Below are 18,274 nucleotides of genomic sequence, written 5' to 3'. Positions count from 1 at the left end.
TTGATTTCTAGATGAGACCCTGAAGTATGGAGGCTACTGGGAATGTTTTGTAAGCAGGAAAAATAGCCTAGGGAATCTGAAATATCTTTCTACTTCTGTTAAAAGAAATGTTATTATTGTTACATTTGTTGTGTGCACAAGGACTGGAATTAGCTAATCCATATAGACATATATGACCTGGAGAGAATAGCTCACACATGGGAAACCAGAGCTCAGCTGTTACTACTCTACTGTTCTCCTGGAATTAGGTAAGTCCACTTTTCCATTTGATGGTGCAACTTTTTAACAACCTCAAGATCAGAAGTCCCTTCTCCAGATGATATTATAATTATGGATCTAGAGGGAAATGAGCTGATGACATTACTTTCTTATAACTACTTCTTAGGGCCTCATTCTGTAAGGATTTTTATCAAAGACCCAGCTTGTGAGTGTTTCATTTTCTTTTCATTAATAGAGCTGTAAGTAGGTGGTTGAATAGGAATAGGATTCTGTAATAAATGTTTAGAGAATTCTGTGCTTAGAATTTTTCTTTTGATCCATTCTGTAGCATAAGAAGGAAACACAACAGATTCTTGTAGACATAGAAATATCAGTGTAATGATTTATAAATAACATAGATTTCAGCTAATATGGTTTCAGGTTATTTCATACATGACAGTAGAAGGGGACTCTTGGAGAAAGTATGGGTGTGTAGCAGAAGGATGAATAAATACAGGAAAGGCTAATAAGGTGAAGACAAGCAATGGATATTATGTATTGAACTAAAATGTCATGTACCATATCACTTTTTTTTACAGTAGATGTACACTGTAAATAATATATAATAAATATGAGATTAAAATAGTAAATGAAGGCAGATGTGGCGTCAGACACCTATGATCCCAGAACTTTCAAAGCTAAGGCAGGAGCATCACTAGTTTGATCAGAGAGTGAGATCCTAACTCTTACACACAGAATACAACAAAATCAAGGTAGAAAACATATAATATGGAGATATGAAATTATTATCAATAAATGGAAGAAAATAATGCCAATAACTTTCATTAAGTCACTGGCCAAAGGTTATCAACACCAGAAAAAACAACTGACATAAATATGTGTTTATGTTTTTAAGTATTACAGAATTTTCAGTATGTTTTGAATAATTTACATTAAGTCTCCACTAGTATACTAGACATGGGCAATAGATATGATCAAGTCAACTGGAAAACAAAGGATACACTCTCTATTTTCCTTAATGGTCATTTTATTTAAGAAACATATTTTATATAACATTGTTATAAGTTATTTTTCACTCAAGTGATGTACAGGTATTCATATTAGCAGCACTGGCATACAGTATGCTATTCCTCTATTCTTAGACCCATTAGCTAAATAATTTCACACAAATATGCACAAACACACACACACACACACACATTTTCAGTGAACATTTTTATATATTTCCCAAAATCTTGCCAAAAAGTATATTCATCTTAAACTCTGGATATGATTACTTCTCCACAGTGACATTTCTGCTGCCGCTTCATCTCAATGGAACTAACTGACTTGTAATTGTGAGAATGTAATATTCTAGTCTGATTCTAACGCTTTCAGTTACACCTATACTAAAAGCAATTTCCAAACAATAACTCATGCTTTATTTAAGAGGATGAATTAAGTTATTTGAGAGGATCAAGTGATAGCTATGAATTAATACTCGATTAATAAGTGATCAGGGTTTATTCATGCTGTCTTTATATATTTCATAAAGATTACATGGAACTAGCTTGTGTGGCTATGTTCTTCATCTCCTGAGAGTTCTGAAGACTTACCCTTGCTGCTGACAGTGGACAGTCACTAAATATGGTAAATATTAAAATTATAATGAAACCTTTGATGTAGTATATTTGTATGCTCCTTATATTATTAAGTCTCCACAAAGCAGAAGGCAACGTTCACCAGAAATTGATCAAACAAGACTGTTCTAAAATCAAATACTGATATAATGAAAAAGTGAAATGTTTTTTCTTGGAAGAATGTAGAGCTATGGAGAGAATAGCTCTTGTTCTCTTTTGTTTCAGGTCTCTTCAAACACATGCTTTCAGGCTGCTTAATCTTTTGGTTCTTGGTCCGTTTAATAGTTACAGTTTCCCCACTATTACCAATGTTTATGGGCACACTTTGGCTTTTATTACTTACAACTAAATTTTACAACCTACACTAATGGGAAAGCCAGAAACAGCGATAACTATACATCCAGTGTCTGCTCTGAATCTGCTCCAGTGTTTTCACATTGGCCTGAGCAGCCCTGACCTGCACACTACTACAGACTGCAAGGTTAGTGAGTGACCGATGTGTCACAGTGGGTCCAATTCTTCTTGGCACTGTATTACTTTGTAAGACACTATCTGTGATGTTTTCTTTTATTCCATGACTTTCTGGTTAGCATTATATTAGTATAAATCTTGTGATTCTTCAGTTATGTAACTTTTAGTGTCATTGAATAAAAAATATCTCCTAAATGCTTAAAATTTAAACTAAACAACTCAGGTTGCTATGAACACAAATAGCTTCAGCACTCAGGAGGCAGAAGTAAAAGGAACATAAATCTGAGAACATCCTGGGCTATATAGAAAGGTCAAGCCTTCATCAGCACAAAACAAACTAGCAAGCAATATTCAGAGCTTGAAGACTTGTATGTTTCAGTTAAGAGTGTGTTCCTAGAGTGTACAGAATACTAAGATTGACCCTAGCATTACATTTTTTTCAAATGAAACAAATGACTTTTCTTGGTGCATGCATATATTAATAACTCAGTTTATAGTCATGGCAACTGTGGTCTTTTTCTGGTCCATTGAGCCCCAGAGAAAGATGCCATTTGATGAATTAGATGATGCATCATTTTCTGTATATGATAAACATTTATAAAGTAATGGATATGAAGAAGAAAGGTTGAAGTGCACAACTTTGGGATAAGAAAAAAGTTTAGATTACTCTTTTATCTTATATTATCCCTTTTTATATGGCTTATAATACATGTCATATATTTATAAGATGTAGATGTAGAATTAATAATGGATGACTATAAATACATGGTTTGATCATTTGCAACTTTAATGTTGAAATTGGCCTACAGCTCTTACAGCTTGGAGACCAACACTTGAATTAAATATTATCCTGGAACTTTATTTATTTTATTTTATTTATATATATTGGTGTTTTTCCTGCATGTATGTCTGTGCATCACTTGCATGCTTGTATCAGAGGACAATGGATACCCTGGAACTAGAATTATTGATAGTTATGAGCCATCAGGGTTTTGATGGAAAAATCAAAGCCAGGTCCTCTGCAAGAGCAAATCGTACTCTTAACAGTGAGCTATCTTTTCAGCTCCTGTCCTGTAGCTTTTAAAAAACAGAGCGTCATTGTGCAGCTATTGTAAGTTTATGTCAGTGGAAAAATCAGATATTTGGCTCTGGCAATCGTAATGAATTGATTCCTTTACTAGATTAAGGAAAAATCATGTAAATACAAAATGTATGACATATGGTTTTATGTTCCTTAGGAGGTTTTAGAGTGATCTCATTGGTACCTTCTGCATTATTTCTATATATTTATGCATCCATTATATTGGAATATGGAATATAATAGTGAACTTGAAAGTATAATTGTATACACTCTTTTTTACACATAAATCTGAGTAACTGTAGTAACTGATTTTAATGTACTGATCTAACTTGATAAAATAATGACACTGCTAACCAGCCAAATAACTAACATAGGCACCAAAGGTAAGACTGTTGAGATAAACTATAAAAAGTGTGGATGCTGATGACGTACAACAACACTGGGGACATTGTTTTTCACTCAGGGGAAGGAATTACTTTTAAAAAAATAATTCCAAAACAGAATCACTATCTGGTCATCTTTGGTGAGTTCATGTTTGTCACAATGTGTTGAAAATTGTGTTTGTCTTAGTATCACATGTTCTCTCTTGTTAGTAGGCTCCTAGCTCCACATCTTCAGATGAGATTATGTAGGCCATAGAAACTATGGAAATCAGGAAAATAAAATGGGCTCATTGCCAGGATAGGTGTGGGGTGGTAGTTAACAATGGAGAGGGAACAAGCAATAGAAGGGTGCAAGTCATCATATCAGGGAAATGGGAAAAGAGGAGCACCTTAGGGAAAGGGAGAGAGGGAAATGTGGGAAGAGGGTAAAGGGGAAATGTAGAATACAGGGAATTGAGAAGGAGAATGCAAAGGGTGCTTCCTTAGAGAAGGAGAGAGATGTAAATACAGGAAAAAGGGTGAGCCAGGTAATGGAGAGTAGCAGGGTAATTGCTGTGGTAGGGGAATGGGAAAATGGACAGGGGATCCTTTCAAAAGAGGGAGGGAGACAAACACAGAAGGCATTAGATAGGTAAAATAACAACAGGGATGGCTGAAAAGCCTTAAGGCATTATACTATTAACTATCTACCTCCCCTTCCCCTGCTTAGGAAAAGAAATCTAATGCATGTGTTGAGCTGGCAGTTAGTTCTTTAGATCTGAAGTAGAGTCTCACAACAGGTTTAAATGGGATGAGAACTGAATTGGGAGACATCTAGGTGCATTTATAACCATAACTAATAGTTAAACATTTAATAGGTGTGGAGTTACACTAGTAACTAGTCTCCAGCAGTATCGTTGTCTTTAATTCCAGACCCGAAAGATGTAAGATCTCTTGGAAAAAGAAACATAAAAACAGATGAATTTGAGAAAGATATTTTGCTGAATAAAACAGTGGGATTATTATGAATTATCATTGTGATTCCTTTAGAAGTAATAATCATGGTATGGATAGTTGCAAAATGGTGCAAAGCAAAATGATGGCATATGAGACTGATGTGACTTTTTGTTTTCTTTCCTGATTTTTTCCCAGTACAGCGTAATTTGTGTTCATTTGTACAAATATTATTTATGTTGTGTGCTCACCACTATACATTTAGGTGTTAAATACAAAATTAGGTGATTTAAATCAATAGGACTGGATTTCTAAGATATGAGCCTCAGGTGTCATGCAGGCACACAAAGTGTGCATTCTGTGTAGATGTGACTGGGAATGTATGTATTTTCTATACCATTCTATACAGAGAGGAGATATATAGAGAGATATATATAAATGTAGGAAATGATGTCCAGTATGGAACATCAAAAGTTAAAGAGTGGGTAATTGAGAATAAGTAGCTAATCCATGCCTCAATATAGGGGAATGCCAGGGCCAGGAGGCAGGAGTGGGTAGGTGGATCGAGGAGCACTCTCATTGAAGCAGGGAGAGGGAGGATAGAATAGGGAGTTTCCAAGGGGGAATCCAGGAAAGGTGATAACATTTGAAATGTAAATATATAAAATATTCAATTAAAACAAAGAATAAGTAGCTAAAAACAATAATGGTATAGATATACCAACCAGAGAATCATGTTTAATGTATCTAATTTTTTTCAGATATATGAAATATGCTTCCTCTATGTTCTTAAGGTGAATACACTTTCTGATTATGTTTTCATTAAATATTGTCTTTTATTTCCAAGTTGGACTTGGAACTCTAGCCAATATATTTCTTCTTTTTTTCTACACTGCTGTAATCCTATGTCACAGATCTAAGCCCATGGACTTGATTTCCTGTCAATTGACCTTCATTCACATAATGATGGTCATCACTGGATGGGATATTTTTACTACAGACGTGTTTGATTTACTGAACATAGAGAATGACTTCATATGTAAGGCAACTTCTTACATACACAGGGCGATGAGAGGCCTCTCTATCTGCATCACCTGCCTCCTGAGTGTGTTCCAGGCTGTGACGATCAGTCCCAATGCCTCTCTGCTGGCAAAATTTAAACGTAAACTAAAAAAATACATGATCTATTCTTTCTTCTATTTTTGGTCTTTCAATTTGTCATTCAACAGTGACCGGCTCTTCTATTGTGGTTCTTATACCAACATGAGTGAGACCAAACAGATGAAGATCACTAAATACTGCTCACTCTTCCCCATGAACTACATCGTTAGGGTATTGATTTCAACAATGACAACCTCAAGAGATGTATTTCTTGTAGGAGTCATGCTGACTACAAGTATATACATGATGATTATCTTGATCAGGCATCAGAGACAATGCAAGCATCTTCATAGCATCAGGCACCTGAGAGCATCCCCTGAGAAAAGGGCCACCCAGACCATCTTGCTGCTGGTGTTTTTCTATGTGGTCATGTACTGGGTGGACTTCATCATGTCATCTAGAACAGTCTTTTTATGGATGTTTGACCCAGTCATCCTGACTGTTCAGAAGTTTGTGATAAATGCCTATCCCACAATTAGTCCTTTGATACAAATCAGTTCTGATAATCGAATAATCATTATGCTAAAAAATATGCAAAATGTATGCCACCAGATTTTTAAAAAAGTGTAATTTTTCTCTTATTTAAAAAACTTTTTTTATTTCATTCATATGTATTAGTTTTGGCCTGGCATGTATGCATGTGTGCATTCCTGGTATTCACAGAGGTCAGAAGAATTCATGGGATCCCCTGGATCTGGAAGTACAAATGGTTGTAAGGTACCATGCTGGTGTAGCACTGATAATCTTTTCCCTACAAAACAGATTTTTTTTAAGGGTTCATTTCAGTTTACAATTCCATGTCACACTCTATCGCTGAGGAAATTTAGGGCTGGCACTGAAGCAGAGGCCAGTGGAGGGACGATGGCTACTGGCTTGCTCCCGATGGCTTGCTCAGCCTGCTTTTTTATTCCCCTCCCCCTTATCCCATCCTCCCCCTACCCTGCTTTCTGTGGCCCTGTTGGCTCTGGCAATATTTATTTCATATATGTTCAACACCGTCATTGTCTTCAGACAGACTAGAAGAGGGCATCAGGTGCCCATTAGAGATGGTTGTGAGCCACCATGTGGTTGCTGGGAATTGAAGTCAGGATCTCTGGAAGAGCAGTCATTGCTCTTAACCACGGAGCCATCTCTCTAGCCCCAGATTCTTCTTAAATTGTTTACTAGTTCAAGTAGCAAAGCAAGTTTTTCATATGATTTAAATTGAATTTGTAGTATTATACTTATTCACTCTTTTGACATTTCTGCTGCCAAGAAGTATATGGTTCTTAAGTTCATTGTACATCATAAATTCATATTTCCATAGGATTTCTCTTAGTCTCTGCTTTTTACTTTATTTCATAAATGTTCCCTTGATGCTGATGTTACTCAAAAGATTTCTCTTGCTGATAGTGACTTTTTAAAGCTTTTTCTAATAAAATATATTTTAATTTACTCTAAATAATCAAGAATATTTTAAATATTTGATTGTAGCTTTAACTCTGGTTCCTTACTATAATTTCTGTGGACCCATAAAAGTAATGAGTTTAAAGTTTCCAGGTTTTACTACTCACTGAGTATTAAGTACTTCATGAGTCTTATATGAAATTTTCATGTGCCTGAATATTCACACTTCGTTTCTTTCACCCTTACTGAAATATTGATCAATAAAAGTTGTGTACATACACATACATGGTGTACGATGTGTTATTTGTGCATGTGTGCAAGATGAAGGATGTGTGTGTGCATGTGAACATCGAGGCCAGGAGACAACTTTGGCTTGCTGGGAGCCTTCTCAACCTGGATTAGGTTGAAGTGGGACAGAGCATCAGACACAGCTTTAAAGACTGATGATCTCCGGACTTAGTTTAAAAAGTGATGGTCTCTGGCCTTCTAGCTCTCTATCTATACAGAGATATTCTATTCTAGCTCTATATCTATCTTGAATGCTTGCTGATAACTTACCAAAATCCTGAAACTATTCTTGCTTATTCTATAGTTTAGAATTGCTGGCCTTTTTTCTCTGTGCTTTCTTTAGCATCTTATATCCCTCTGTGCTTTATTTAACTTTTTATGCTTAAAGAAACACTAGGGAAACTTAACTCTACCTTACTGTTATGTGCTTCCTTAAGCACTGAAAACTTAACTTTATTAACTCTTTATTACTTGTGCTTTAATAAGCCCTAATATCTGGCAATTAACACTTGCTGTTTAGCAGCAGGGAACTAAGCAAAGGAATTTATTGCTACTGCTCCTTCCTGGTGAGTCAGCCAGAGGCCTCTCTGGCTAAGCTGGTTATCTCTTTGTGACCCAGAGAGGAAGGAAAGGAAAGGAAAGGAACTAAGATGCTTTATATTAGTCAAATATGCACAGACATATGAATATTCATACACCCACACTCTGGGAGAGGTCAACTGTAACAATCACCTGCACAACTATTCATGCATGCTTACATAAATACATGTATGTATGTATGTGTGTTTGTGTGTGTGTATATGTATATATACATATACATATACATATGTGTATGTATATGTATATATGCCTATGAACATACATATAGATAAACTGACATATACATTTGGATGGATGGATGGATGGATGGATGGATGGATGGATGAAGCAGAGCCCCTCAAGCCAAACCATCCCAGCAACAACTTTATATCTTTTCTCTTGTCTTTTTATATCATCCTTGAAAAAAAGTTCTTCTTTTAAATTTATTTAATCTTTTATTTGCTTATTTACACCTCAGATTTTATTCCACATCCCATACAATCTCCCGGTATCCATATCCACAAAGATGTCCCTACTATGCATCCCCCAACATCTCACCAGACCTCAACACTACCTAGGGCTTGAGGGTTAGGTGCATCTTCTCTGACTGAACCCAGACCCAGGCAGTCCTGTGCTGTATATTGGTGTTTGGGGCCTCATATCTGCTGGTGTATGCTGCCTGGTTAGTGTTCTAATGTTTGAGAGATCTTGGGGGTCCAGGTTAATTGAGGCTGTTTGTCCTCCTACAGGGTCACCCTCTTCCTCAGCTTCTTCCAGCTTTCCCTTAATTTAACCCTAGGGGTCAACAGCTTCTGTCCATTGGTTGGGTGCAAATATCTGCACCTGACTCTTTCAGCTGCTCCTTGTTTCTTTCAGAGGGCAGTCATGATAGGTCCCTTTTTGTGAGTGCTCCATAGCCTCAGTAATAGTGTCAGGCCTGGGCCTTCCTTTGAGCTGGATCCCACTTTGGGCCTGTCGCTGGACCTTCTATTCCTCAAGTGCCTCTCCATTTCTATCCCTGCAGTTGTTTCAGACAGGAACAATTATGGATGAGAGTTTTGACTGTGGGATAAACCTCATCACTCACTTGCTGCCCTGTCTTTCTGTTTGAGGTGGGCCCTATAAGTTCCCCTTCCCCACTGTAGGGCATTTGATCTGTGGCTCCTCCCTTTGAGTCCTGAGAGTCTCTCACATCCCAGGTTTCTGGTATATTCTGGAGGGTACCCCAACCTCCTATCTCCCCAGGTCACCTGCTTCCATTCTTTCTGCTGGCCCTCAGGAGTCAGTCCTTTTCCGCACTTAATACCACATCATGTTCACCCCTTCCCCCATCTTTTCCACATTCCCTCCATGGTTCCTTGTTCCCTCCTCCCTTGTGATTGTTTTCTTCTGCCTCCTCTGAGGCATCCTCACTTGGGCCCTTTTTGTTGTTGACCTTTGTGAGTTTTGTGGACTGTACCTTGGGTATTCTGTATTTTTAATTTTTTTTTTTTGGCTAATATCCACTTTTTTTTTTTTTTGTTTGTTTGTTTGTTTTCGAGACAGGGTTTCTCTGTATAGCCCTGACTGTCCTGGAACTCACTCTGTAGACCAGGCTGGACTCAAACTCAGAAATCTGCCTGCCTCTGCCTTCCAAGTGCTGGGATTAAAGGCGTGCACCATCACCTCCCGGCAAATATCCAATTAGTGAGCACATACCATGCATATCCTTTTGGGTTTGAGTTACCTCAGTCAGGATGATATTTTTCTAGTTCTATTCATTTGCCTGTAAAACTCAGGATGTCCTCGTTCTCAATAGCTTAGTAGTATTCCACTGTGTAAATGATCCACCTTTTCTCTGTCCATTCTTCTGTTTTGGACATATGGGATGTTTCCAGCCTCTGGCTATCACAAGCAAGGCTGCTATGAACACAGTGGAACACATTACCCTGTGGCATGGTGGGGCATCTTTTGGGTATATTCCCAAGAGTAGTACTGCTGTGTCTTCAGGTAGATCTATTTCCAATTTTCTGAGGAACTTCCAAATTGATTTCCAGAGTGGTTGTACCAGTTTGCAATCCTCCAGCAATGAAGGAATGATCTTCTTTCTCCACATCCTCACCAACATGTGTTGCCATCTGAGGTTTTGATCTCAGCCATTTTGATTGGAGTAAGGTGGAATTTCAGAGTCATTTTGTTTTGAATTTTTCTGATCACTAGGGACTTTGAACATTTCTTTAGGTGCTTCTCAACCATTTTGATTCCTCTGTTGCAAATTCTCGGTTTAGTTCTACACCCCATTTTTTGATTGAGTTGTTTTGTTTTTTGATAGCTTATTGAGTTCTTTATATATTTTGGATATTAGCCCTCTATTGAATGTGGGGTTAGTCAAGATTTTTTTCCCCAATCTATAGGTTGTTGCTTTGTCTTATTGACTATGTCCTTTGCCTCACAGAAGCTTTGTTCTTTAAAAAATTACCTCGGAGATAAAATATTAAATAAAATGGGAGTCACAGAAGGATTTTTTTCTAAGTTCCTTTTTTTATTAGATATTTTCTTTATTTACATGTCATATGATTTTTCCTTTCCCAGTTTCCCCTTCAAAAAAAAAAAAAAGACAAGAACAAACCCTTGTTCCCTCCCCTCCCCCTGCTCACAACCCCACCCTCTCCCGCTTACTGGCCCTGACATTCCCCTACACTGGGGCACAGAACCTTCACAGGGCCAAGGGCCTCTCCTCCCGTTGATGACCGACTTGGCCATCCTCTACTATACACACACTGCCAGAGCCATCAGTCCCACCATGTGTACTCCTTGGTTGGTGGTTGAGTCCCTGGGATCTCTGAGGGTAATAGTTAGTTTATATTGTTGTTCATCCTAAGGGGCTGCAAACCCTTCAGCTCCTTGGGTCCTTTCACTAGCTCCTTCATTGGGGCACTGTACTCAGTCCAAGGATGGCTGTGAGCCTCTACTTCTGTATTAGTCGGGTACTGTCAGAGCCTCTCAGGAGACAGCTATATCAGGGTGGAATGCCATTCCTTCAGTCTCTGCTCCATAGTTAGTCTCTGCGACTCCTTCCATGGGTATTTTGTTCCCCCTTTTAAGAAGGAATGAAGTGTCCACATTTTGGTCTTCCTTCTCCCTGAGTTCCCTCTTCTTGAGAAATTTACATGTAAATAAAGAAAATATCTAATAAAAAAGAAAAATAAATATATATGAATGTCCAATAAAAAAAGATATCATTTGGATTTTTTCAAGTTAATCATCTACTGTAGGGCAGAGATGGGACCTACCTGTAAGAGTTCTTTGTTTTACTAGTGAAATTCTAGGGAAAACTAACTTTTCATTAGGAAGTGATTTTTAAATCCAAACAGTTTCTGGATTATTAGTGGGATAGGGGGCGTTGTGCCCATGTCTCTTTTCAGCTCTAGGATGCCATCTGGTACAGACCTGTGCAGGCCCTGTGCATGCTGCCACTGTCTCTGAATTTAGAAGTGTGTTTGTGTGCTGTGTTTAGACAGCCTTGTTTTCTTCGTTTCCTCCATCTCTCTGTCTCTTTACTTTCTTTCTACCTCCTTTTCCACAGGGTTTCCTGAGCCCTGAGGGGAAAAATTTTAGGACTGAATGTTTCAAGATCTCTCAGTCTCTGTCTATTTTCTGGCTGTGGTCTCTTTATTTGTTTTCAACCTCCTCAAGAGGAAGCTTTTCCAGTGATGACTGAGCAAGACACAGCTCTATGAGTAATGAGTAGTGCACAGTGTCACTAGGGGTCATTTCATTGCCACATGTTTTTTAGCAGAACAATACTACTTGGCTTTTTCCTAGGTCCCTGTCTATCTGATCTCACATTCTTGACCCCCACAAGCAGTGTCAGGTATGGCTTCCCTCTCACTGAACGCAAGTTTTAAATCAAATCAGATATTGGTTGGTTACTCCCACAAGCTGTGTGCCACCACTGCACTAGCGTATCTTGCAGGCAGGCCACCACTGTAGATTGAAGGGTTTGTAGATGGATTGATTCTTACTTTTTCCCTTTGGTAGTGTGCATGATACCACCCAGTACCATGAACAATAATACATAGGGGTGAAGGATCCACATAGACAAGGAGCTTGAATTCTTCATTTTCAGTGATTTGTGCAGGTGTTTTCTCAGCAAGAAGGCCACATCATCAGTTTGTGAAGAGCCTTGGCAATAGCCTGGATTGTATGGAGGTTTCTGTGAAGTACTTTTGGCCAACAACTCAATTAAATATAACCCATTCTTGGTACTGGAAGCTTCATTTAGTGATGAGAGATATTCAGTTGGGGCTCTGTATCTCCTATTATTTGGTGATTTCATTTAAATCACCTTCATGAGTATGCCAGTGTGTATGTAAGCGTCTACTGTACTAAGTTTTCATATACTCCCTCAGTTTCATATACTCCTTGGTTTGAGAGATCTTTCCCTGTACTCCCTTTCTTGCCCCGACTTTCCTTGACTTTTCAGTTTGTTACTCCTATTACAACTCCGCTCCCCACCCCCAACTCCCAAGCCACATGCTTGAGAGTAGACTTCTGCCTATAGCCCAGACAGCTCTCATGAGCACAGCAGAAGTGAGATCACTCCCTACCCAAATCTGGATTGCACATACTCAACTCCATAGAGACAACGGCCACATCATGATACAGAAGTTTAGGCCTCTGTTTCCCTGCCAGAGAACTGGCGTCTCAGAAATCATGTGATCAGCAGTCTGTTAATCTAGCTAATATGCTTGGAAGGCCTCTGGCCCAAATGCAGCACCTCCTCCCTTATGCTTTTTCCTCCCTCCATCCCCACTCTGAGCTACATAATCTAGACTGCCTATTTCAATAACAAGATATCCTCCTACACAATCTCCTGGGGTTTTTTATACTTACTGTAGTCATCATTCCATTAGAAGACTGACCCACAGTTCCTCTGCACCCTAAGAATGGCTGATGGGGTTGGGTTTACCCATAGCCCTTCATCTATAACTACCTGTTCTATTTCTCCTTCTATACATAACCTCTATGGGCATATGGATTGTAGGTTGCTTATCAGTGAATTAACAACTAAATTTCATATATTAGCAAATACTACTTTTGTATTTATTAGTCTGAGTTATCTTATTTGGAAGCATTTTTCCTAGTTTTATCTATTTGTCTGGAAATTTTATGGTTTCATAGTTTTTAATGGCAGACTAGTATTCTATTGTGAAAATGTATCCCATTTTCCTTATTCAATAATCCATGAATAGAGATCTAGGTTGTTTCCAATTTCTAGATATTCTGAATAAAGCAGCAATGAACAGGGATGGTTAAAAGGAAGTTTGTCTGCAGTAGAAGGAAGTATCTTTTAGGTATAAGCCCAAGAGTGGTAAGCTGGATCTATTCTTAGCTTCCTGGGCAACTGCCACACTGGTTTCCACAGGAGTTGTACAAGCTCCCAACAGAAATGGTTGAGTGATTGCCTTTTTCCATAACTTCCCCATCATAAGCTGTCATTTATTTTATTAATCTTGACCATGATTGCCACGGACCGGGATTTCTCGCGGGGTCCCTGTTCCGCGGGACACGGGATTTTGGCCAGGTGGGCACGGGATTCGGCTTTGACAAACAGACTACACACACGGGTGGTGTAAAATCTGAGTGTATTTTTCTAATATGGAGTCAGGTTTTTATAGTCCATTCAGAAAGGTTTAAAAAATTCAGATGGTACAATGATCAGAATACATTAAACAACGTACAGGTACACAGCTCTATGTTAGAAACACAATGAGTCAAGCAGCAAAGTAAATACATGTTAATTTAGCAGGAACTAAACGAGAATTACAATCTGAAAGAAAGCTAGCTCTGGGGAGAATCACCTGGCTCGTAGAAAGTAGGAAAACAGCTCCTCTTCAGCTTGTTGCTATGGTTACAGGCTAGGTGGGCCCAGGTGAGTAATCAATTAAGTTGTAGTTCTGGGCCAGCAAGAGCTAGCTCCAGGAAGCACCCGCTAGCCCAGTTCTTAGGAGTGATTCAACTGTAAATCTTACCGCTTGTCTAAGTTAACTAAGAATGAGGATTTTACCTGATCTAGCCCTGGGATAGTTTGCCCATTCTGTAAGCTAATATGTCTTACAATGTTGGAGGCCAGTTAGTATCAATGGCTTAACATTCTAAGCCAGGGTTAAGCTAGGAAGTTGGAACACTTGATGGAGGTCAGAAATTTAAGTCCGAATTTTCTCGGCTCCCCGCAGCCGAAACATGTAACTACATCTTCTTGGGAGTGTTTTTTATCTCTATAGGTGTTCTTAACATAGGCGCTAAATCTCTGTTTCTTCATCGTTGTGGCATAGGCAATTTTTTGTATCATAGCCGGTGAGGCATCAATATAGGTCTTGATATAGTCTTGTAGGGAACCTGTCTTACGAATTGGTCTGATCAGGTCTTGGCACAAGATATTTGTGTTTTCTTAAGTCAATTGTTTTATTAAAATGTCTGTCTCTTCCGAAGGAGGAAGTATTTTAGAGACTGTTTTTTCTAGTCTAGTCACGAAACTCTCGTAAGTCTCATCTTGTTTTTGTCTAATTTTTGAAAGGACGGTGGAGTTAGTCTCAGGTGGAGGTAAATTTTGTCAGTTTGAAATGGCTATAAGCGTAACCTGTTCTAGCACTGTCTTTGGAATTTTTAACTGAGTTGATGGCTGAGCATAGTTTTCTTGTCTGAGGAACATAGAAACCGTAGGCTTAGAGCCACGTTTCAGTAGGCTATCTTGTATTGTCTTTCGTGTCTTATCTTTATAATCAGTTTTCTATAGGACGTAGTCCCCAGGAGAGAGTGTGGCTTTAGTTGTTTGGTATTAATCATAAGGAATAAGCCAATGGCTGTTCACTGTATCTACTATCTGTAAAGTGTATGGCGTTGTCGGACCTAAGGTTTTAATTGTGGACTGTAATTCTTTTAATAGTTTTAAAGGTAGAGGTTCTCATTGGGGTTCATCTTCATCATAAAACACAGTCGGATATGTAAGTGTAAAATCTCTCTGTCTCTTAGTTTTGGCTACTGTACCATTGAAGCCGACTGGCGGAGGCAGTTTTTTTATCTTCTGTCTTGTTTTGAATTTAACTGGTGTGGTAAGCAGTGGTTTGTTTTTACCGAGCTTATAAGGTTGATCTCTTTTAGATTCATATTTTACCGCTCTTACATCTGAATCACTTTCATTATTTTTTTTACTATCATCACGACTATTGTTCTCATCATCGATTTTACACTTTTGTCTTATTTTGGTAGTATTAAGAGTTTTCTTATCTGTAGTAATACACTTTGTCTTTGTCTCATTTGAGGATTCTGAAGGCACTTCTTCTATTAAAAATTTTAGATCTGATTTCTCAGTGAGTAGATCTCTTATCTGTTGTCACAAAGTAAAAGCATTGTTAGGAATTTTTTTAGATGTATTCTTTTTAGTAAACTTCTTCATATTTTTATTTATTCGCTTCTAATCTTCTAATGTTAAGTTTCTCTCTTCTGGAAACTAAGGACTGATTTTTAGTATGAAATCATAAAATTCTTGTAAAGATTTATCTGAGACCTTTAGGCCTCGGCCTAATAACATGTGTTTGAAGACCGACAGAAACAACCGTTTCTCTTTTGATTTTGATTGTCTCATAACGTTTAGATTACTCACTTAAAACTGATCTACTATCAGTGGGTTTGTAGTACCCTTGTGAGATTTTTATCTCGGCCTAATATTAATTGAGAGAAGAAAAAAGAGTAAGAGATAGCTTACCTGACCGAAGCCCCACGTTGGGCGCCAGCTGCCACGGACCGGGATTTCTCGCGGGGTCCCTGTTCCGCGGGACACGGGATTCTGGCCAGGTGGGCACGGGATTCGGCTTTGACAAACAGACTACACACACGGGTGGTGTAAAATCTGAGTGTATTTTTCTAATATGGAGTCAGGTTTTTATAGTCCATTCAGAAAGGTTTAAAAAATTCAGATGGTACAATGATCAGAATACATTAAACAACGTACAGGTACACAGCTCTATGTTAGAAACACAATGAGTCAAGCAGCAAAGTAAATACATGTTAATTTAACAAGAACTAAACGAGAATTACAATCTGAAAGAAAACTAGCTCTAGAGAGAATCACCTGGCTCGTAGAAAGTAAGAAAACAGCTCCTCTTCAGCTTGTTGCTATGGTTACAGGCTAGGTGGGCCCAGGTGAGTAATCAATTAAGTTATAGTTCTGGGCCAGCAAGAGCTAGCTCCAGAAAACACCCGCTAGCCCAGTTCTTAAGAGTGATTCAACTATAAATCTTACCGCTTGTCTAAGTTAACTAAGAATGAAGATTTTACCTGATCTAGCCCTGAGATAGTTTGCCCATTCTGTAAACTAATATGTCTTACAATGTTAGAGGCCAGTTAGTATCAATGGCTTAACATTCTAAGCCAGGGTTAAGCTAAGAAGTTAGAACACTTGATGGAAGTCAGAAATTTAAGTCCAAATTTTCTCTTTGCTAGCTGTAAGAATATGATATTTTCGTGAGTTCCTAACACACAAGTACGAAGACATATCTGGGCCACCTCTGAGTTTGGGGTGCCAGACAATAATGCAGAGGCAAGAGACTGACTTTCCTTGAAGTTTTCACCTCAAATACCGCCATCACGCAGGTGTGCGTGACACATGATGGTTGGTATAAAGTTGAAATCTCAAAGTAGTTTTAATTTGTTTTACTCTGATGACTATGGATTTTGAAAAGTTCTTGAAGTGATTCTTTTTTTTTTTTTTTCTCAATGCATCTCTTCCTTTATTGAAGGTGACTGAATGGGGCTGTCTGGATGGTTGAAGGGATTCTTAATCATTTGAGTTTCCTCTTTGAGAATTTTCTGTTTAGTTCTGTACCCTGTTTTAACCTGTGGTATTTGTTTTCTTGGTGTCTTGTTCTTTTTACTAAAAAATATATTTTGTATATTAGCCTTCTATCAGATATGTAGTTGGTAACAGTCTTTCCTTCTTCTGTAACCTTCATTGTCTAAATGAGCTTTTACAGAAGATTTTCAGTTTTATGAGGTTCCATTTATTAATTGTTATTCTTAGTGTGTGTACTATTAGTGTTCTGTTCAGAACATCTTTTCCTGGGCCAACGAGTTCAAGGCTGTTCCTTACTTTGTCTTCTATCAGGCAGCTTAAGTGTATCTGGCCTTATATTGAGTTTTTGATCCTTTTGGATTTGAGTTTTGCGCAGAGTGAGAAATGTGGATGTATTTGCATTCTATATGCAGCCATTCAATTTGACCAGCTCCATTTGTTAAAGATGGAGTCTTTTTTCCAGTGTATATTTCTGACTTCTTCAAATACCAGTTGTCCGTAAGCATGTGGATTTATGTTTGGGTCTTCCTTTTGATTCCATTGATGAGCATGTCTGATTTGTGCCAGTGCTGTGCTATTTCTTACTAGTATAGCTCTATTGTACAAACTGAGTTTGGGGATAGTGATGCCTCCCGCAGTCCTTCTGCCATGCGTGGGTTCTTAAGCTACACTGTTTTTTGCTGTTGTTTTGTTTTTCTGGATTTTGTTTTGTTTGTTTTGTTGCATGAAAATTATTCTTTTAATTTCTGTGTTGTTGGAATTTTGATGCGGACTGCATTGAATCTGTAGATTACTTTTGGTAGGAAATATTTTTACTATATTAATTCTATTGATCCTTGAGCCTGGGAGATCTTTCCATCTTCTGATACTTTTTTCAATTTCTTTCTTCAATGTCTTCAAATTTTTATCATAGAAGTCTCTCACCTGCTTGCTTAGAGTTATCCTAAGATAATATATTCATTTGAGGGTAGTGCAAAAGGTGTTTTTTTCCATTTCTTTCTTAGTCATTTTTCATTTGTATATAAGAAAGCTACTTATATTTTATGTTAATTTTATATAGTTACCTTTCTGAAAGTTCTTCTCAACTGTAGAAATTTCCTGATGAAATTTTTAGAGTCACTTATTATTTATATTCATCAGGGTTCCCTAGAATTTTGCCATACTTAATATACCATTGACATACATTTTGTCTTATCTTAGGTCTTGTGCAGAGTGTGGAAATGAGTACAAGAAAGCAGTTATTTTTCTTTCTTTTTTTTTTATTAGATATTTTCTTTATTTACATGTAAATTTATCCATTCCCAGTTTCCCCTCCAAAAAA

General features: G+C 38.0%; 1 protein-coding gene across 1 annotated transcript; it reads left to right on the top strand.

Annotated features, from left to right (window-relative positions):
• Positions 1-5,478: 5,478 nt before the first annotated feature.
• On the top strand, positions 5,479-6,499 carry LOC116098163 (vomeronasal type-1 receptor 90-like). The gene has a single exon (XM_031380870.1). The coding sequence runs from the start codon at positions 5,520-5,522 to the stop codon at positions 6,435-6,437; it is 918 nt and encodes a 305-aa protein (XP_031236730.1). The 5' UTR covers positions 5,479-5,519; the 3' UTR covers positions 6,438-6,499.
• The last annotated feature ends 11,775 nt before the right edge of the window (positions 6,500-18,274 follow it).

Source organism: Mastomys coucha, unplaced genomic scaffold (assembly GCF_008632895.1).
Source record: "Mastomys coucha isolate ucsf_1 unplaced genomic scaffold, UCSF_Mcou_1 pScaffold20, whole genome shotgun sequence".
Lineage (NCBI taxonomy): Eukaryota > Metazoa > Chordata > Mammalia > Rodentia > Muridae > Mastomys > Mastomys coucha.
Note: the sequence above shows the minus strand (reverse complement) of the source record. Positions and strands in the feature narration are given on the sequence as shown.